Raw genomic sequence first — 19,844 nt, forward strand, 5'->3', positions numbered from 1 at the left:
CTGAAGGCGATCCGGAGTCTGAGACCAGGAAAGGCACCGGCCAGAGATGATCTCCCAAGCGAAATGCTGAGGGAGGGTGGCGTTTGTGCACAGACTGCCCTATATGACATCATAACAGTCTGGGCCACTGGTCGGGTTCCGCAGGATTGGAAGGATGCCCTGGTGGTCCCCCTCTTTAAGAAGGGGGACCGCACAGACTGTAACAACTACAGGGGCATCTCACTCCTCAGTGTGCCGGGAAAGGTTCTGGGAAGGATTATTCAACATCGCCTTGCTAGGCACGCTGAGGAGAGGTGGTGGTGGTGCTGGTGGTCGTGGTGCTGGTGCTGGTGGTGCTGGTGGTGTTGGTGGTGATGCTGGTGGTGGTGCTGGTGGTGCTGGTGGTGGTGCTGGTGGTGCTGGTGGTGGTGCTGGTGGTGCTGGTGGTGGTGGTGCTGGTGGTAGTGCTGGTGGTGCTGATGGTGGTGATGGTGGTGGTGCTGGTGGTGGTGCTGCTTGTGGTGCTGGTGGTGCTGGTGGTGGTGGTGATGGTGGTGGTGGTGATGGTGGTGCTGGTGGTGGTGCTGGTGGTGCTGGTGGTGGTGCTGGTGGTGGTGGTGGTGCTGGTGGTGGTGGTAGTGCTGGTGATGGTGGTGCTGGTGGTGCTGCTGCTGGTGGTGCTGGTGGTGGTGCTGCTGCTGCTGCTGGTGATGGTGGTGGTGATGGTGGTGGTGCTGGTGGTGGTGCTGCTTGTGGTGCTGGTGGTGCTGGTGGTGGTGATGGTGGTGCTGGTGGTGCTGGTGCTGGTGGTGGTGGTGTTGGTGATGGTGGTGCTGGTGGTGCTGGTGGTAGTGCTGGTGATGGTGGTGCTGGTGGTAGTGCTGGTGATGGTGATGGTGGTGCTGCTGGTGATGCTGGTGCTGGTGGTGCTGGTGCTGGTGGTGGTGGTGTTGGTGATGGTGGTGGTGGTGGTGCTGGTGATGGTGGTGATGGTGGTGGTGATGGTGGTGCTGCTGGTGATGCTGGTGGTGCTGGTGGTGGTGGTGGTGCTGCTGGTGGTGATGCTGGTGGTGGTGCTGGTGGTGGTGGTGGTGCTGCTGGTGGTGATGGTGCTGGTGTTGGTGCTGCTGCTGCTGCTGCTGCCCGCCGCTAACTTGGGCTGAACGATTTTGGGGGGAAAACGTCTCATTTCGATTTTTCCCGACAGTGCGATTTGCGATTCGATTTGCGGCTACATTTTTTTCTTTAAAAAAAAAAAAGAGCCAATCTTCAGGTCCACGTTCACCGCCTAATGGATTTAAAAACACGTGGTGGAGCCATTACCACGTGATACCATCGCAATACGCACCGCTGTACGCATTCGAATGCAAGCACGAGAACCTAAAACGGTACGGACTGCTTCCGACGCATGTTCCCGTTAAGATGTTTTCCCGCTTGAAGGAATTTCACGGTCCCTCGGGCCGTTTCGGCGAAGAATGAGAACAAGTGCAACGTGGAGCGATCTTGATCTAAAGCTTTTCGGCAATGCGGGTGATTCCATATTCTCTCAGAGCTTCTTTTCGGTAAAGTCGCCACGTTGAAGTGAAACAATGAAAGTAATAAAACACGCGTATATATAAAACAATAAAGAATAAATCCTCACGACGTTTCGACCGTAACGCAAACGTTCGTCATCAGGTGTGGGGGAAGAAAAAAATAAAGTTTCTTGCCGTCGGTTTCTTTTCACACCCGATGACGACCGTTTGTGTTACGGTCGAAACGTCGTGAGGATTTATTTTAGTTTTATTGTCTAATATATATGTGTATATTTTATTGTTTTATTGCTTCCCTTCAAACGTGGTGACTTTACCCGAAAGAGCCGAGGGTACGTAGAGCGATCGTTACGTCAAATAACCAAAGCCGCGACGGCAAACGGGGATGGACGACAATCACAATCAGAAAGTGACGGGATTTCTCAAATCGGCCCCGTTCTGATTTGCTAGTCGCGTTGTTTTCAAATCGATTAACCGTTCAGCCCTGCTACTAACAGCACTTGTACACCCGCCACCTCCCCCCGACAGTACTCCTGGAGGCTAACACGGGGGAGCTTTGTCCCTGTGTGTGAGCTCACCTGATCCCCTCTCCGCGTCCTTGAGGCCCAGCGGACGGCCCAGGGATCGGGAGTCCAACTCTGGGGACTCATCAGCGGTGTCCGCCTCAAGCGGGCCTGCGGATGCAACACACGCATCGCATCAACAAACGAAACTCTAGGCTCGTTTTTACTTTGGCGGCTAGTGCCCCACTGAAGCGGCCGTGTGTATCTGTCACAAGCGGCCTGGTCATCACAAACTAAACTATTAAACTATTTTTATTTCACCAGCTACTGTGTGTCTCTTAGTCACAAGCGGCCGGGTCATCACAAACTAAACTATTAAACTATTTTTATTTCACCAGCTACTGTGTGTCTCTTAGTCACAAGCGGCCTGACCACCACAAACTAAACTATTAAACTATAAAACTATTTTTATTTCACTAGCTACTGTGTGTCTCTTAGTCACAAGCGGCCTGGTCATCACAAACTAAACTATTAAACTATAAAACTATTTTTATTTCACCAGCTACTGTGTGTCTCTTAGTCACAAGCGGCCTGGTCATCACAAACTAAACTATTAAACTATAAAACTATTTTTATTTCACCAGCTACTGTGTGTCTCTTAGTCACAAGCGGCCTGGTCATCACAAACTAAACTACTAAACTATAAACTATTTTTATTTCACCAGCTACTGTGTGTCTCTTAGTCACAAGCGGCCTGACCACCACAAACTAAACTATTAAACTATAAAACTATTTTTATTTCACTAGCTACTGTGTGTCTCTTAGTCACAAGCGGCCTGACCATCACAAACTAAACTATTAAACTATAAACTATTTTTATTTCACCAGCTACTGTGTGTCTCTTAGTCACAAGCGGCCTGGTCATCACAAACTAAACTATTAAACTATAAAACTATTTTTATTTCACCAGCTACTGTGTGTCTCTTAGTCACAAGCGGCCTGACCATCACAAACTAAACTATTAAACTATAAACTATTTTTATTTCACCAGCTACTGTGTGTCTCTTAGTCACAAGCGGCCTGACCATCACAAACTAAACTATTAAACTATAAACTATTTTTATTTCACCAGCTACTGTGTGTCTCTTTGTCACAAGCGGCCTGACCATCACAAACTAAACTATTAAACTATAAAACTATTTTTATTTCACCAGCTACTGTGTGTCTCTTAGTCACAAGCGGCCTGACCACCACAAACTAAACTATTAAACTATAAAACTATTTTTATTTCACCAGCTACTGTGTGTCTCTTAGTCACAAGCGGCCTGACCACCACAAACTAAACTATTAAACTATAAAACTATTTTTATTTCACTAGCTACTGTGTGTCTCTTAGTCACAAGCGGCCTGGTCATCACAAACTAAACTATAAAACTATTTTTATTTCACCAGCTACTGTGTGTCTCTTAGTCACAAGCGGCCTGGTCATCACAAACTAAACTATTAAACTATAAAACTATTTTTATTTCACCAGCTACTGTGTGTCTCTTAGTCACAAGCGGCCTGGTCATCACAAACTAAACTATAAAACTATTTTTATTTCACCAGCTACTGTGTGTCTCTTAGTCACAAGCGGCCTGACCATCACAAACTAAACTATTAAACTATAAAACTATTTTTATTTCACCAGCTACTGTGTGTCTCTTTGTCACAAGCGGCCTGGTCATCACAAACTAAACTATAAAACTATTTTTATTTCACCAGCTACTGTGTGTCTCTTAGTCACAAGCGGCCTGACCACCACAAACTAAACTATTAAACTATAAAACTATTTTTTATTTCACCAGCTACTGTGTGTCTCTTAGTCACAAGCGGCCTGGTCATCACAAACTAAACTATAAAACTATTTTTAATTTCACCAGCTACTGTGTGTCTCTTAGTCACAAGCGGCCTGACCATCACAAACTAAACTATTAAACTATAAAACTATTTTTATTTCACCAGCTACTGTGTGTCTCTTAGTCACAAGCGGCCTGGTCATCACAAACTAAACTATTAAACTATAAAACTATTTTTATTTCACCAGCTACTGTGTGTCTCTTAGTCACAAGCGGCCTGACCATCACAAACTAAACTATAAAACTATAAAACTATTTTTATTTCACCAGCTACTGTGTGTCTCTTAGTCACAAGCGGCCTGACCATCACAAACTAAACTATTAAACTATAAAACTATTTTTATTTCACCAGCTACTGTGTGTCTCTTAGTCACAAGCGGCCTGGTCATCACAAACTAAACTATAAAACTATAAAACTATTTTTATTTCACCAGCTACTGTGTGTCTCTTAGTCACAAGCGGCCTGGTCATCACAAACTAAACTATTAAACTATAAAACTATTTTTATTTCACTAGCTACTGTGTGTCTCTTAGTCACAAGCGGCCTGGTCATCACAAACTAAACTATTAAACTATTTTTATTTCACCAGCTACTGTGTGTCTCTTAGTCACAAGTGGCCTGGTCATCACAAACTAAACTATTAAACTATAAACTATTTTTATTTCACCAGCTACTGTGTGTCTCTTAGTCACAAGCGGCCTGGTCATCACAAACTAAACTATTAAACTATAAACTATTTTTATTTCACCAGCTACTGTGTGTCTCTTAGTCACAAGCGGCCTGACCATCACAAACTAAACTATAAAACTATTTTTATTTCACCAGCTACTGTGTGTCTCTTAGTCACAAGCGGCCTGGTCATCACAAACTAAACTATAAAACTATTTTTTATTTCACCAGCTACTGTGTGTCTCTTAGTCACAAGCGGCCTGACCATCACAAACTAAACTATTAAACTATAAAACTATTTTTATTTCACCAGCTACTGTGTGTCTCTTAGTCACAAGCGGCCTGACCATCACAAACTAAACTATTAAACTATAAAACTATTTTTATTTCACCAGCTACTGTGTGTCTCTTAGTCACAAGCGGCCTGGTCATCACAAACTAAACTATAAAACTATAAAACTATTTTTATTTCACCAGCTACTGTGTGTCTCTTAGTCACAAGCGGCCTGGTCATCACAAACTAAACTATTAAACTATAAAACTATTTTTATTTCACTAGCTACTGTGTGTCTCTTAGTCACAAGCGGCCTGGTCATCACAAACTAAACTATTAAACTATTTTTATTTCACCAGCTACTGTGTGTCTCTTAGTCACAAGTGGCCTGGTCATCACAAACTAAACTATTAAACTATAAACTATTTTTATTTCACCAGCTACTGTGTGTCTCTTAGTCACAAGCGGCCTGGTCATCACAAACTAAACTATTAAACTATAAACTATTTTTATTTCACCAGCTACTGTGTGTCTCTTAGTCACAAGCGGCCTGACCATCACAAACTAAACTATTAAACTATAAAACTATTTTTATTTCACCAGCTACTGTGTGTCTCTTAGTCACAAGCGGCCTGACCATCACAAACTAAACTATAAAACTATTTTTATTTCACCAGCTACTGTGTGTCTCTTAGTCACAAGCGGCCTGGTCATCACAAACTAAACTATTAAACTATTTTTATTTCACCAGCGACTGTGTGTCTCTTAGTCACAAGTGGCCTGGTCATCACAAACTAAACTATTAAACTATAAACTATTTTTATTTCACCAGCTACTGTGTGTCTCTTAGTCACAAGCGGCCTGGTCATCACAAACTAAACTATTAAACTATAAACTATTTTTTATTTCACCAGCTACTGTGTGTCTCTTAGTCACAAGCGGCCTGGTCATCACAAACTAAACTATTAAACTATAAAACTATTTTTATTTCACCAGCTACTGTGTGTCTCTTAGTCACAAGCGGCCTGACCATCACAAACTAAACTATTAAACTATAAAACTATTTTTATTTCACTAGCTACTGTGTGTCTCTTAGTCACAAGCGGCCTGGTCATCACAAACTAAACTATTAAACTATTTTTATTTCACCAGCGACTGTGTGTCTCTTAGTCACAAGTGGCCTGGTCATCACAAACTAAACTATTAAACTATAAACTATTTTTATTTCACCAGCTACTGTGTGTCTCTTAGTCACAAGCGGCCTGGTCATCACAAACTAAACTATTAAACTATAAACTATTTTTATTTCACCAGCTACTGTGTGTCTCTTAGTCACAAGCGGCCTGGTCATCACAAACTAAACTATAAACTATAAAACTATTTTTATTTCACCAGCTACTGTGTGTCTCTTAGTCACAAGCGGCCTGACCATCACAAACTAAACTATTAAACTATAAAACTATTTTTATTTCACCAGCTACTGTGTGTCTCTTAGTCACAAGCGGCCTAACCATCACAAACTAAACTATTAAACTATAAAACTATTTTTATTTCACCAGCTACTGTGTGTCTCTTAGTCACAAGCGGCCTGACCATCACAAACTAAACTATTAAACTATAAAACTATTTTTATTTCACCAGCTACTGTGTGTCTCTTTGTCACAAGCGGCCTGGTCATCACAAACTAAACTATTAAACTATAAAACTATTTTTATTTCACCAGCTACTGTGTGTCTCTTAGTCACAAGCGGCCTGACCATCACAAACTAAACTATTAAACTATAAAACTATTTTTATTTCACCAGCTACTGTGTGTCTCTTAGTCACAAGCGGCCTGACCATCACAAACTAAACTATAAAACTATTTTTATTTCACCAGCTACTGTGTATCTGTCACAAGCGGCCTGGTCATCACAAACTAAACTATTAAACTATAAAACTATTTTTATTTCACCAGCTACTGTGTGTCTCTTAGTCACAAGCGGCCTGGTCATCACAAACTAAACTATTAAACTATAAACTATTTTTATTTCACCAGCTACTGTGTGTCTCTTAGTCACAAGCGGCCTGGTCATCACAAACTAAACTATTAAACTATAAACTATTTTTATTTCACCAGCTACTGTGTGTCTCTTAGTCACAAGCGGCCTGGTCATCACAAACTAAACTATTAAACTATAAAACTATTTTTATTTCACCAGCTACTGTGTGTCTCTTTGTCACAAGCGGCCTGACCATCACAAACTAAACTATTAAACTATAAACTATTTTTATTTCACCAGCTACTGTGTGTCTCTTAGTCACAAGCGGCCTGACCATCACAAACTAAACTATTAAACTATAAAACTATTTTTATTTCACCAGCTACTGTGTGTCTCTTAGTCACAAGTGGCCTGGCCATCACAAACTAAACTATACAACTATTTTTATTTCACCAGCTACTGTGTGTCTCTTAGTCACAAGCGGCCTGGTCATCACAAACTAAACTATTAAACTATAAAACTATTTTTATTTCACTAGCTACTGTGTGTCTCTTAGTCACAAGCGGCCTGACCATCACAAACTAAACTATTAAACTATAAAACTATTTTTATTTCACCAGCTACTGTGTGTCTCTTAGTCACAAGCGGCCTGGCCATCACAAACTAAACTATTAAACTATAAAACTATTTTTATTTCACCAGCTACTGTGTCTCTTAGTCACAAGCGGCCTGGTCATCACAAACTAAACTATTAAACTATAAAACTATTTTTATTTCACCAGCTACTGTGTGTCTCTTTGTCACAAGTGGCCTGGCCATCACAAACTAAACTATAAAACTATTTTTATTTCACCAGCTACTGTGTGTCTCTTAGTCACAAGTGGCCTGGTCATCACAAACTAAACTATTAAACTATAAAACTATTTTTATTTCACTAGCTACTGTGTGTCTCTTAGTCACAAGCGGCCTGACCATCACAAACTAAACTATTAAACTATAAAACTATTTTTATTTCACCAGCTACTGTGTGTCTCTTAGTCACAAGCGGCCTGACCATCACAAACTAAACTATTAAACTATAAAACTATTTTTATTTCACCAGCTACTGTGTGTCTCTTAGTCACAAGCGGCCTGACCATCACAAACTAAACTATTAAACTATAAACTATTTTTTATTTCACCAGCTACTGTGTGTCTCTTAGTCACAAGCGGCCTGACCATCACAAACTAAACTATTAAACTATAAAACTATTTTTATTTCACCAGCTACTGTGTGTCTCTTAGTCACAAGCGGCCTGGTCATCACAAACTAAACTATTAAACTATAAAACTATTTTTATTTCACCAGCTACTGTGTGTCTCTTAGTCACAAGCGGCCTGGTCATCACAAACTAAACTATTAAACTATAAAACTATTTTTATTTCACCAGCTACTGTGTGTCTCTCAGTCACAAGCGGCCTGACCATCACAAACTAAACTATTAAACTATAAAACTATTTTTATTTCACCAGCTACTGTGTGTCTCTTAGTCACAAGCGGCCTGGTCATCACAAACTAAACTATTAAACTATAAAACTATTTTTATTTCACCAGCTACTGTGTGTCTCTTTGTCACAAGCGGCCTGACCATCACAAACTAAACTATTAAACTATAAACTATTTTTATTTCACCAGCTACTGTGTGTCTCTTAGTCACAAGCGGCCTGACCATCACAAACTAAACTATTAAACTATAAAACTATTTTTATTTCACCAGCTACTGTGTGTCTCTTAGTCACAAGCGGCCTGACCATCACAAACTAAACTATTAAACTATAAACTATTTTTATTTCACTAGCTACTGTGTGTCTCTTAGTCACAAGCGGCCTGGTCATCACAAACTAAACTATTAAACTATAAAACTATTTTTATTTCACCAGCTACTGTGTGTCTCTTAGTCACAAGCGGCCTGGTCATCACAAACTAAACTATAAAACTATTTTTTATTTCACCAGCTACTGTGTGTCTCTTAGTCACAAGCGGCCTGACCATCACAAACTAAACTATTAAACTATTTTTATTTCACCAGCTACTGTGTGTCTCTTAGTCACAAGCGGCCTGGTCATCACAAACTAAACTATAAAACTATTTTTTATTTCACCAGCTACTGTGTGTCTCTTAGTCACAAGCGGCCTGGTCATCACAAACTAAACTATTAAACTATAAAACTATTTTTATTTCACCAGCTACTGTGTGTCTCTTAGTCACAAGCGGCCTGGTCATCACAAACTAAACTATTAAACTATAAAACTATTTTTATTTCACCAGCTACTGTGTGTCTCTTTGTCACAAGTGGCCTGGTCATCACAAACTAAACTATTAAACTATAAAACTATTTTTTATTTCACCAGCTACTGTGTGTCTCTTAGTCACAAGTGGCCTGGTCATCACAAACTAAACTATTAAACTATAAAACTATTTTTATTTCACCAGCTACTGTGTGTCTCTTAGTCACAAGCGGCCTGGTCATCACAAACTAAACTATAAAACTATTTTTTATTTCACCAGCTACTGTGTGTCTCTTAGTCACAAGCGGCCTGACCATCACAAACTAAACTATTAAACTATTTTTATTTCACCAGCTACTGTGTGTCTCTTAGTCACAAGCGGCCTGGTCATCACAAACTAAACTATAAAACTATTTTTTATTTCACCAGCTACTGTGTGTCTCTTAGTCACAAGCGGCCTGGTCATCACAAACTAAACTATTAAACTATAAACTATTTTTATTTCACCAGCTACTGTGTGTCTCTTAGTCACAAGCGGCCTGGTCATCACAAACTAAACTATTAAACTATAAAACTATTTTTATTTCACCAGCTACTGTGTGTCTCTTTGTCACAAGTGGCCTGGTCATCACAAACTAAACTATTAAACTATAAAACTATTTTTTATTTCACCAGCTACTGTGTGTCTCTTAGTCACAAGTGGCCTGGTCATCACAAACTAAACTATTAAACTATAAAACTATTTTTATTTCACCAGCTACTGTGTGTCTCTTAGTCACAAGCGGCCTGGTCATCACAAACTAAACTATAAAACTATTTTTTATTTCACCAGCTACTGTGTGTCTCTTAGTCACAAGCGGCCTGGTCATCACAAACTAAACTATAAAACTATTTTTATTTCACCAGCTAATGCCCCATTGAAGCTACCGTGTGTCTCTTTGTCACAAGCGGCCTGGCCTCCCTCTCACCTCCCTCTCCCCCTCACCTCCACCTCACCTCCCCCTCACCCCCCACTCACCTCCCCCTCACCTCTCCCCCTCACCTCCCTCTCCCCCTCACCCTCCCCACTCACCTCCCCCTCGCCCTCACCACCCCGTGACCCACCCCGTCGAATGCTGAGTGTGGTACCTGGGATGTGCGACAGATCGATGTCACACCAGTTTGGGTTCATCAGCCAATCAGCAGACAGCCCTGCAGACATTCGGACACGGGACAGCCATGTAGAGGACACTGTGTGTGTGTGTGTAAAGGAGGAGTTGGAGACGCTGCTGCTGCTGAGACTGGAGCGTGCCACTAAGAGGTGGGGCCTTACCATCAGCCCCACTAAAACTAAGCACCCGCCTGGGCATTTTGTACCATCGGACACTCCACTCTCTCCACAACTCCCAATCGGTGATGGGGCAGTTGTGGAGAGAGTGGAGAGTTTCCCATACCTGGGGCAGTGTGCTTATGACTGGCTCCAGTTTAACAGCAGAGGTCTCACTCCGAATCAGTCGAGCGGCAATATCTTTTCATCGGTTGCGTAACGCTGTGTGGAAGCTACCTGGTCTGTCGCTCCGCACTAAGCTTCAGGTGTTCTCGGCCACGGTCATTCCCTCCCTTCTCTACGCTTGCGAAACGTGGACCCCCCTAATGGAACATCTTCGCCGGTTGGAAACATTTAGGATAGCCTGCCTACGATCCATCCGGGGTTTAACCAGACTGGATTGTGTGAGGAGCTCACAAATCCTTGAAAGATCTGGGCAGGGTCCCATCGGTGAGCTCCTCCGGCAGGGCAAGGCTGCGATGGCTGGGTCATGTAGCCCGCATGCCCAGCCACCGCATGCCGAAACAGCTTTTGTTTGGCCGGATTGAGGGGGCTAAGCGGGCGCGGCACGGGCTAGAGAAGAGATGGAGTGATGTGGTACAGGAGGACGTGGAGCTGAGTGGACTTGCCGATGACCGGTACCAGCGGTGTCAAGATCGGCCTCTGTGGAGGAGGCTCGTGAAGGATGCTACTGGGCAGTTGGAGGCAGTCGCCCTCCAACAACAACGGAGGGCGGAGGAGCGACGCTCAGAACAACGAGCGGAGCGCCGGGTGGCTAAAGCACAGCAGGTTGGCACAGTAGGGGGCACAGGTGGTGCATCAGCCAGTCATCTCAGTCAGTCGACCCGTGGCACCTGCTGGGTCTGCCCCGTGACCTCCTGCCAGCGGGCGTTCGACACTTCACGTGGCCTCAGGGTGCACGTGGCCTGGCACAAGCGTCGTGGTGACGTCACCGCCACTTAGTGGGGAATGGCGGTTGTTGTTGTTGTGTACGTGTGTGCGTACGCGCGTGTAACTGTGGATGGTGTGACGACGTTGTACTGCACTGCGTGTATGTCACCTGTGCTGTCGTGTGATTGGCTCGCCTTGCCGGCAGCCAGGCTCCAGGCCTCCGGGCAAGGCCATGACTCGAGGCAGTCGAAGGAAAGTCCTGGGGAGTCTGGGGCGGTGGTAGAGACACAGAGACTCAGTGGTAAAGACACAGAGAGACACAGAGAGACAGAGATACACAGAGACACAGAGACGCAGAGAGACGCAGAGAGACGCAGAGAGACAGTGGTAGAGACACAGAGACACAGAGAGACAGAGATACACAGAGACACAGAGACGCAGAGACGCAGAGAGACGCGGAGAGACAGTGGTAAAGACACAGAGAGACAAAGACACAAAGACACAGAGAGACAGAGATACACAGAGACACAGAGACAGAGACGCAGAGAGACAGTGGTAGAGACACAGAGAGACACAGAGACACAGAGACACAGAGAGACACGGAGACACAGAGACACGGAGACTCAGAGACTCAGAGACACAGAGACACTGAGACACTGAGACACTGGGACACAGAGAGACACGGATACACGGAGACTCAGAGACTCAGAGACACAGAGACACTGAGACACAGAGACACAGAGACTCACTGGTAAAGACACAGAGAGACACAGAGAGACAGAGATACACAGAGACACAGAGACGCAGAGAGACGCAGAGAGACAGTGGTAGAGACACAGAGACTCAGTGGTAAAGACACAGAGAGACACAGAGACACAGAGAGACAGAGATACACAGAGACACAGAGACAGAGACGCAGAGAGATGCAGAGAGACGCAGAGAGACAGTGGTAGAGACACAGAGACACTGAGACACAGAGAGACACGGAGACAGAGAGACACAGAGACAGAGCGACACAGAGACACAGAGACACAGAGAGGGTGAGACACAGAGACACTGAGACACAGAGACACTGAGACAGAGCGACAGAGACACAGAGACATCGTGGTAGAGACACAGAGACACAGACAAACACACAGAGAAAGACACAGAGAGACACAGAGACACAGACAGACACAGAGACACAGAGAAAGTGAGACTCAGAGGCACAGAGAGAGACAGAGACACAGAGACAGAGAGACAGAGAGACACAGAGACACAGAGAGACACAGTGAGACACAGAGACAGAGAGACACAGAGAGACACAGAGAGACACAGTGAGACGCAGAGATACTGAGACGCGGAGAAACGGAGACACGGAGACAAAGAGAGAGTGAGACACAGAGACACATAGAGAGTGAGACACAGTGAGACACTGAGACACAGTGAGACACTGAGACACAGTGAGACACAGTGAGACACAGTGAGATAGAGACACAGGGAGACACAGTGAGACACAGGGAGACACAGTGAGATACACAGAGAGTCACAGAGACACAGAGAGACACAGAGACACAGAGAGAGTGAGACAGTGAGACACAGTGAGACACTGAGACACAGTGAGACACAGTGAGACACAGTGAGACAGAGACACAGGGAGACACAGTGAGACACAGGGAGACACAGTGAGATACACAGAGAGTCACAGAGACACAGAGAGACACAGAGAGACACAGAGACACAGAGCGACACAGAGACACAGAGAGACACAGTGAGACACAGTGACACAGTGAGACACAGAGACAAAGAGACACAGAGAGACACAGTGAGACACAGAGACACAGAGAGACACAGTGAGACACAGAGACAGAGAGACACAGAGAGACACAGAGAGACACAGTGAGACACTGAGACACAGTGAGACACAGTGAGACACAGAGACACAGAGAGACACAGAGTCACAGTGAGACACAGAGAGACACAGAGATACAGTGAGACAAAGAGAGACACAGAGATACAGTGAGACAAAGAGACACAGAGAGACACAGAGAGACACAGTGAGACACTGAGACACAGTGAGACACAGTGAGACACAGAGACACAGAGACACAGAGAGACACAGAGATACAGTGAGACACAGAGACACAGAGAGACACATAGACACAGTGAGACACAGAGAGACACAGAGAGACAGAGACACAGGGAGAGTGAGACACAGAGAGACACAGAGACACAGGAAGACACAGAGAGACACAGAGACCCAGCGAGACACAGAGACACAGAGACACAGAGAGACACAGAGACACAGTGACACAGTGAGACACAGTGAGACACAGTGAGACACAGAGACAAAGAGACACAGAGAGACACAGAGAGACACAGAGACACAGTGAGACACAGAGACACAGTGACACAGTGAGACACAGAGAGACACAGAGACACAGTGAGACACAGAGACACAGAGACAGAGAGAGACACAGAGAGACACAGAGAGACACAGAGACACAGTGAGACACAGAGACACACAGAGAGACACAGAGACACAGGGACACACAGAGAGACACAGAGACCCAGCGAGACATAGAGACAAAGAGACACAGAGAGACACAGAGATACAGTGAGACACAGAGACACAGAGAGACACAGAGACACAGAGACACAGAGAGACACAGAGACACAGTGAGACACAGAGAGACACAGAGACACAGAGACACAGGGAGAGTGAGACACAGAGAGACACAGAGACCCAGCGAGACACAGAGACAAAGAGACACAGAGAGACAAAGAGATACAGTGAGACACAAAGACACAGAGAGACACAGAGACACAGAGATACAGTGAGACACAAAGAGACACAGAGACACAGAGACACAGGGAGAGTGAGACACAGAGAGACACAGAGACAAAGAGACACAGAGAGACACAGAGACCCAGCGAGACACAGAGACAAAGAGACACAGAGAGACACAGAGATACAGTGAGACACAGAGATACAGTGAGGCACAGAGATACAGTGAGACACAGAAACACAGAGAGACACAGAGATACAGTGAGACACAGAGACACAGAGACACAGAGAGACACTGAGACACAGTGAGACACAGTGAGACAGTGAGACACTGAGACACAGTGAGACACAGTGAGACACAGAGAGACACAGAGACAAAGAGACACAGAGAGACACAGTGAGACACAGTGAGACACAGAGACACAGAGACACAGGGAGAGTGAGACACAGAGAGACACAGAGACACAGGGAGACACAGAGAGACACAGAGACCCAGCGAGACACAGAGACACAGAGACACAGAGAGACACAGAGACACAGTGACACAGTGAGACACAGTGAGACACAGTGAGACACAGAGACAAAGAGACACAGAGAGACACAGAGAGACACAGAGACACAGTGAGACACAGAGACACAGTGACACAGTAAGACACAGAGAGACACAGAGACACAGTGAGACACAGAGACAGAGAGACAGAGAGAGACACAGAGAGACACAGAGAGACACAGAGACACAGAGAGACACAGAGAGACACAGAGACACAGTGAGACACAGAGAGACACAGAGACACAGGGAGACACAGAGAGACACAGAGACCCAGCGAGACATAGAGACAAAGAGACACAGAGAGACACAGAGATACAGTGAGACACAGAGACACAGAGAGACACAGAGACACAGAGACACAGAGAGACACAGAGAGACACAGAGACACAGTGAGACACAGAGACACAGAGACAAGGAGAGACACAGAGAGACACAGAGACACAGAGAGACACAGAGACAAAGAGACACAGAGAGACACAGTGAGACACAGTGAGACACAGAGACACAGAGAGACACAGAGACACAGAGACACAGAGAGACACAGAGACACAGTGAGACACAGAGAGACACAGAGACACAGAGACACAGGGAGAGTGAGACACAGAGAGACACAGAGACCCAGCGAGACACAGAGACAAAGAGACACAGAGAGACAAAGAGATACAGTGAGACACAAAGACACAGAGAGACACAGAGACACAGAGATACAGTGAGACACAAAGAGACACAGAGACACAGAGACACAGGGAGAGTGAGACACAGAGAGACACAGAGACAAAGAGACACAGAGAGACACAGAGACCCAGCGAGACACAGAGACAAAGAGACACAGAGAGACACAGAGATACAGTGAGACACAGAGATACAGTGAGGCACAGAGATACAGTGAGACACAGAAACACAGAGAGACACAGAGATACAGTGAGACACAGAGACACAGAGACACAGAGAGACACTGAGACACAGTGAGACACAGTGAGACAGTGAGACACTGAGACACAGTGAGACACAGTGAGACACAGAGAGACACAGAGACAAAGAGACACAGAGAGACACAGTGAGACACAGTGAGACACAGAGACACAGAGACACAGGGAGAGTGAGACACAGAGAGACACAGAGACACAGGGAGACACAGAGAGACACAGAGACCCAGCGAGACACAGAGACACAGAGACACAGAGAGACACAGAGACACAGTGACATAGTGAGACACAGTGAGACACAGTGAGACACAGAGACAAAGAGACACAGAGAGACACAGAGAGACACAGAGACACAGTGAGACACAGAGACACAGTGACACAGTAAGACACAGAGAGACACAGAGACACAGTGAGACACAGAGACAGAGAGACAGAGAGAGACACAGAGAGACACAGAGAGACACAGAGACACAGAGAGACACAGAGAGACACAGAGACACAGTGAGACACAGAGAGACACAGAGACACAGGGAGACACAGAGAGACACAGAGACCCAGCGAGACATAGAGACAAAGAGACACAGAGAGACACAGAGATACAGTGAGACACAGAGACACAGAGAGACACAGAGACACAGAGACACAGAGAGACACAGAGAGACACAGAGAGACACAGAGACACAGTGAGACACAGAGACACAGAGACAAGGAGAGACACAGAGAGACACAGAGACACAGAGAGACACAGAGACAAAGAGACACAGAGAGACACAGTGAGACACAGTGAGACACAGAGACACAGGGAGAGTGAGACACAAAGAGACACAGAGACACAGGGAGACACAGAGAGACACAGAGACACAGAGACACAGAGAGACACAGAGACACAGTGACACAGTGGGACACAGTGAGACACAGTGAGACACAGAGACAAAGAGACACAGAGAGACACAGAGAGACACAGAGACGCAGTGAGACACAGAGACACAGTGACACAGTAAGACACAGAGAGACACAGAGACACAGTGAGACACAGAGACACAGAGACAGAGAGAGACACAGAGACACAGAGAGACACAGAGACACAGAGAGACACAGAGAGACACAGTGAGACACAGAGACACAGTGAGACACAGAGACACAGTAACACAGTGAGACACAGTGAGACACAGAGACACAGAGACACAGTGAGACACAGAGACACAGAGAGACACAGAGACACAGTAACACAGTGAGACACAGTGAGACACAGAGACACAGAGACACAGTGAGACACAGAGACATAGAGAGACACAGTAACACAGTGAGACACAGTGAGACACAGAGACACAGAGACACAGTGAGACACAGAGACACAGAGAGACACAGAGACACAGAGAGACACAGAGAGACACAGAGATACAGTGAGACACAGAGACAAAGAGACACAGAGAGACACAGAGATACAGTGAGACACAGAGACACAGAGAGACACAGTGAGACACAGTGAGACACAGAGAGACACAGAGAGACACAGAGACACAGGGAGAGTGAGACACAGAGAGACACAGAGACACAGAGAGACACAGTGAGACACGGTGAGACACAGAGAGACACAGAGAGACACAGAGACACAGGGAGAGTGAGACACAGAGAGACACAGAGACCCAGCGAGACACAGAGACAAAGAGACACAGAGAGACACAGAGATACAGTGAGACACAGAGACACAGAGAGACACAGAAACACAGAGACACAGTGAGACACAGAGACACAGAGACACAGAGAGACACAGAGAGACACACAGACACAGAGAGACACAGAGAGACACAGTGAGACACAGAGACACAGTGAGACACAGAGACACAGTAACACAGTGAGACACAGTGAGACACAGAGACACAGAGAGACACAGTGAGACACAGTGAGACACAGAGAGACACAGAGAGACACAGAGACACAGAGACACAGGGAGAGTGAGACACAGAGAGACACAGAGACACAGATAGACACAGTGAGACACGGTGAGACACAGAGAGACACAGAGATACAGTGAGGCACAGAGATACAGTGAGACACAGAAACACAGAGAGACACAGAGATACAGTGAGACACAGAGACACAGAGACACAGAGAGACACTGAGACACAGTGAGACACAGTGAGACAGTGAGACACTGAGACACAGTGAGACACAGTGAGACACAGAGAGACACAGAGACAAAGAGACACAGAGAGACACAGTGAGACACAGTGAGACACAGAGACACAGAGACACAGGGAGAGTGAGACACAGAGAGACACAGAGACACAGGGAGACACAGAGAGACACAGAGACCCAGCGAGACACAGAGACACAGAGACACAGAGAGACACAGAGACACAGTGACACAGTGAGACACAGTGAGACACAGTGAGACACAGAGACAAAGAGACACAGAGAGACACAGAGAGACACAGAGACACAGTGAGACACAGAGACACAGTGACACAGTAAGACACAGAGAGACACAGAGACACAGAGACAGAGAGACAGAGAGAGACACAGAGAGACACAGAGAGACACAGAGACACAGAGAGACACAGAGAGACACAGAGACACAGTGAGACACAGAGAGACACAGAGACACAGGGAGACACAGAGAGACACAGAGACCCAGCGAGACATAGAGACAAAGAGACACAGAGAGACACAGAGATACAGTGAGACACAGAGACACAGAGAGACACAGAGACACAGAGACACAGAGAGACACAGAGAGACACAGAGACACAGTGAGACACAGAGACACAGAGACAAGGAGAGACACAGAGAGACACAGAGACACAGAGAGACACAGAGACAAAGAGACACAGAGAGACACAGTGAGACACAGTGAGACACAGAGACACAGGGAGAGTGAGACACAAAGAGACACAGAGACACAGGGAGACACAGAGAGACACAGAGACACAGAGACACAGAGAGACACAGAGACACAGTGACACAGTGGGACACAGTGAGACACAGTGAGACACAGAGACAAAGAGACACAGAGAGACACAGAGAGACACAGAGACGCAGTGAGACACAGAGACACAGTGACACAGTAAGACACAGAGAGACACAGAGACACAGTGAGACACAGAGACACAGAGACAGAGAGAGACACAGAGACACAGAGAGACACAGAGACACAGAGAGACACAGAGAGACACAGTGAGACACAGAGACACAGTGAGACACAGAGACACAGTAACACAGTGAGACACAGTGAGACACAGAGACACAGAGACACAGTGAGACACAGAGACACAGAGAGACACAGAGACACAGTAACACAGTGAGACACAGTGAGACACAGAGACACAGAGACACAGTGAGACACAGAGACATAGAGAGACACAGTAACACAGTGAGACACAGTGAGACACAGAGACACAGAGACACAGTGAGACACAGAGACACAGAGAGACACAGAGACACAGAGAGACACAGAGAGACACAGAGATACAGTGAGACACAGAGACAAAGAGACACAGAGAGACACAGAGATACAGTGAGACACAGAGACACAGAGAGACACAGTGAGACACAGTGAGACACAGAGAGACACAGAGAGACACAGAGACACAGAGACACAGGGAGAGTGAGACACAGAGAGACACAGAGACACAGAGAGACACAGTGAGACACGGTGAGACACAGAGAGACACAGAGAGACACAGAGACACAGAGACACAGGGAGAGTGAGACACAGAGAGACACAGAGACCCAGCGAGACACAGAGACAAAGAGACACAGAGAGACACAGAGATACAGTGAGACACAGAGACACAGAGAGACACAGAATCACAGAGACACAGTGAGACACAGAGACACAGAGACACAGAGAGACACAGAGAGACACACAGACACAGAGAGACACAGAGAGACACAGTGAGACACAGAGACACAGTGAGACACAGAGACACAGTAACACAGTGAGACACAGTGAGACACAGAGACACAGAGAGACACAGTGAGACACAGTGAGACACAGAGAGACACAGAGAGACACAGAGACACAGAGACACAGGGAGAGTGAGACACAGAGAGACACAGAGACACAGAGAGACACAGTGAGACACGGTGAGACACAGAGAGACACAGAGAGACACAGAGACACAGAGACACAGGGAGAGTGAGACACAGAGAGACACAGAGACCCAGCGAGACACAGAGACAAAGAGACACAGAGAGACACAGAGACACAGTGAGACACAGAGACACAGTGAGACACAGAGAGACACACAGAGACACAGAGAGACACAGTGAGACACAGAGACACAGTGAGACAC

General features: G+C 45.7%; 1 protein-coding gene across 1 annotated transcript in view; it reads right to left on the reverse strand.

The window, feature by feature from the left end:
- The window catches only part of LOC116938363 (uncharacterized), a gene marked incomplete at its 5' end in the record, with an annotated part of 45,760 nt that overhangs the window by 2,361 nt on the left and 23,555 nt on the right, over positions 1–19,844 (reverse strand). Inside the window, 3 exons of the mRNA XM_076056463.1 lie at positions 2,090–2,185; positions 10,235–10,297; positions 11,473–11,571. Of these exons, the coding sequence (XP_075912578.1) occupies positions 2,090–2,185; positions 10,235–10,297; positions 11,473–11,571 (258 nt within the window). The remainder of the gene's footprint in view (positions 1–2,089; positions 2,186–10,234; positions 10,298–11,472; positions 11,572–19,844) is intronic.

The sequence above is a fragment of the Petromyzon marinus genome, chromosome 75 (genome assembly GCF_048934315.1).
Source record: "Petromyzon marinus isolate PM22_M1 ecotype Great Lakes invasive population chromosome 75, UKy_Petmar_22M1.pri1.0, whole genome shotgun sequence".
NCBI lineage: Eukaryota > Metazoa > Chordata > Hyperoartia > Petromyzontiformes > Petromyzontidae > Petromyzon > Petromyzon marinus.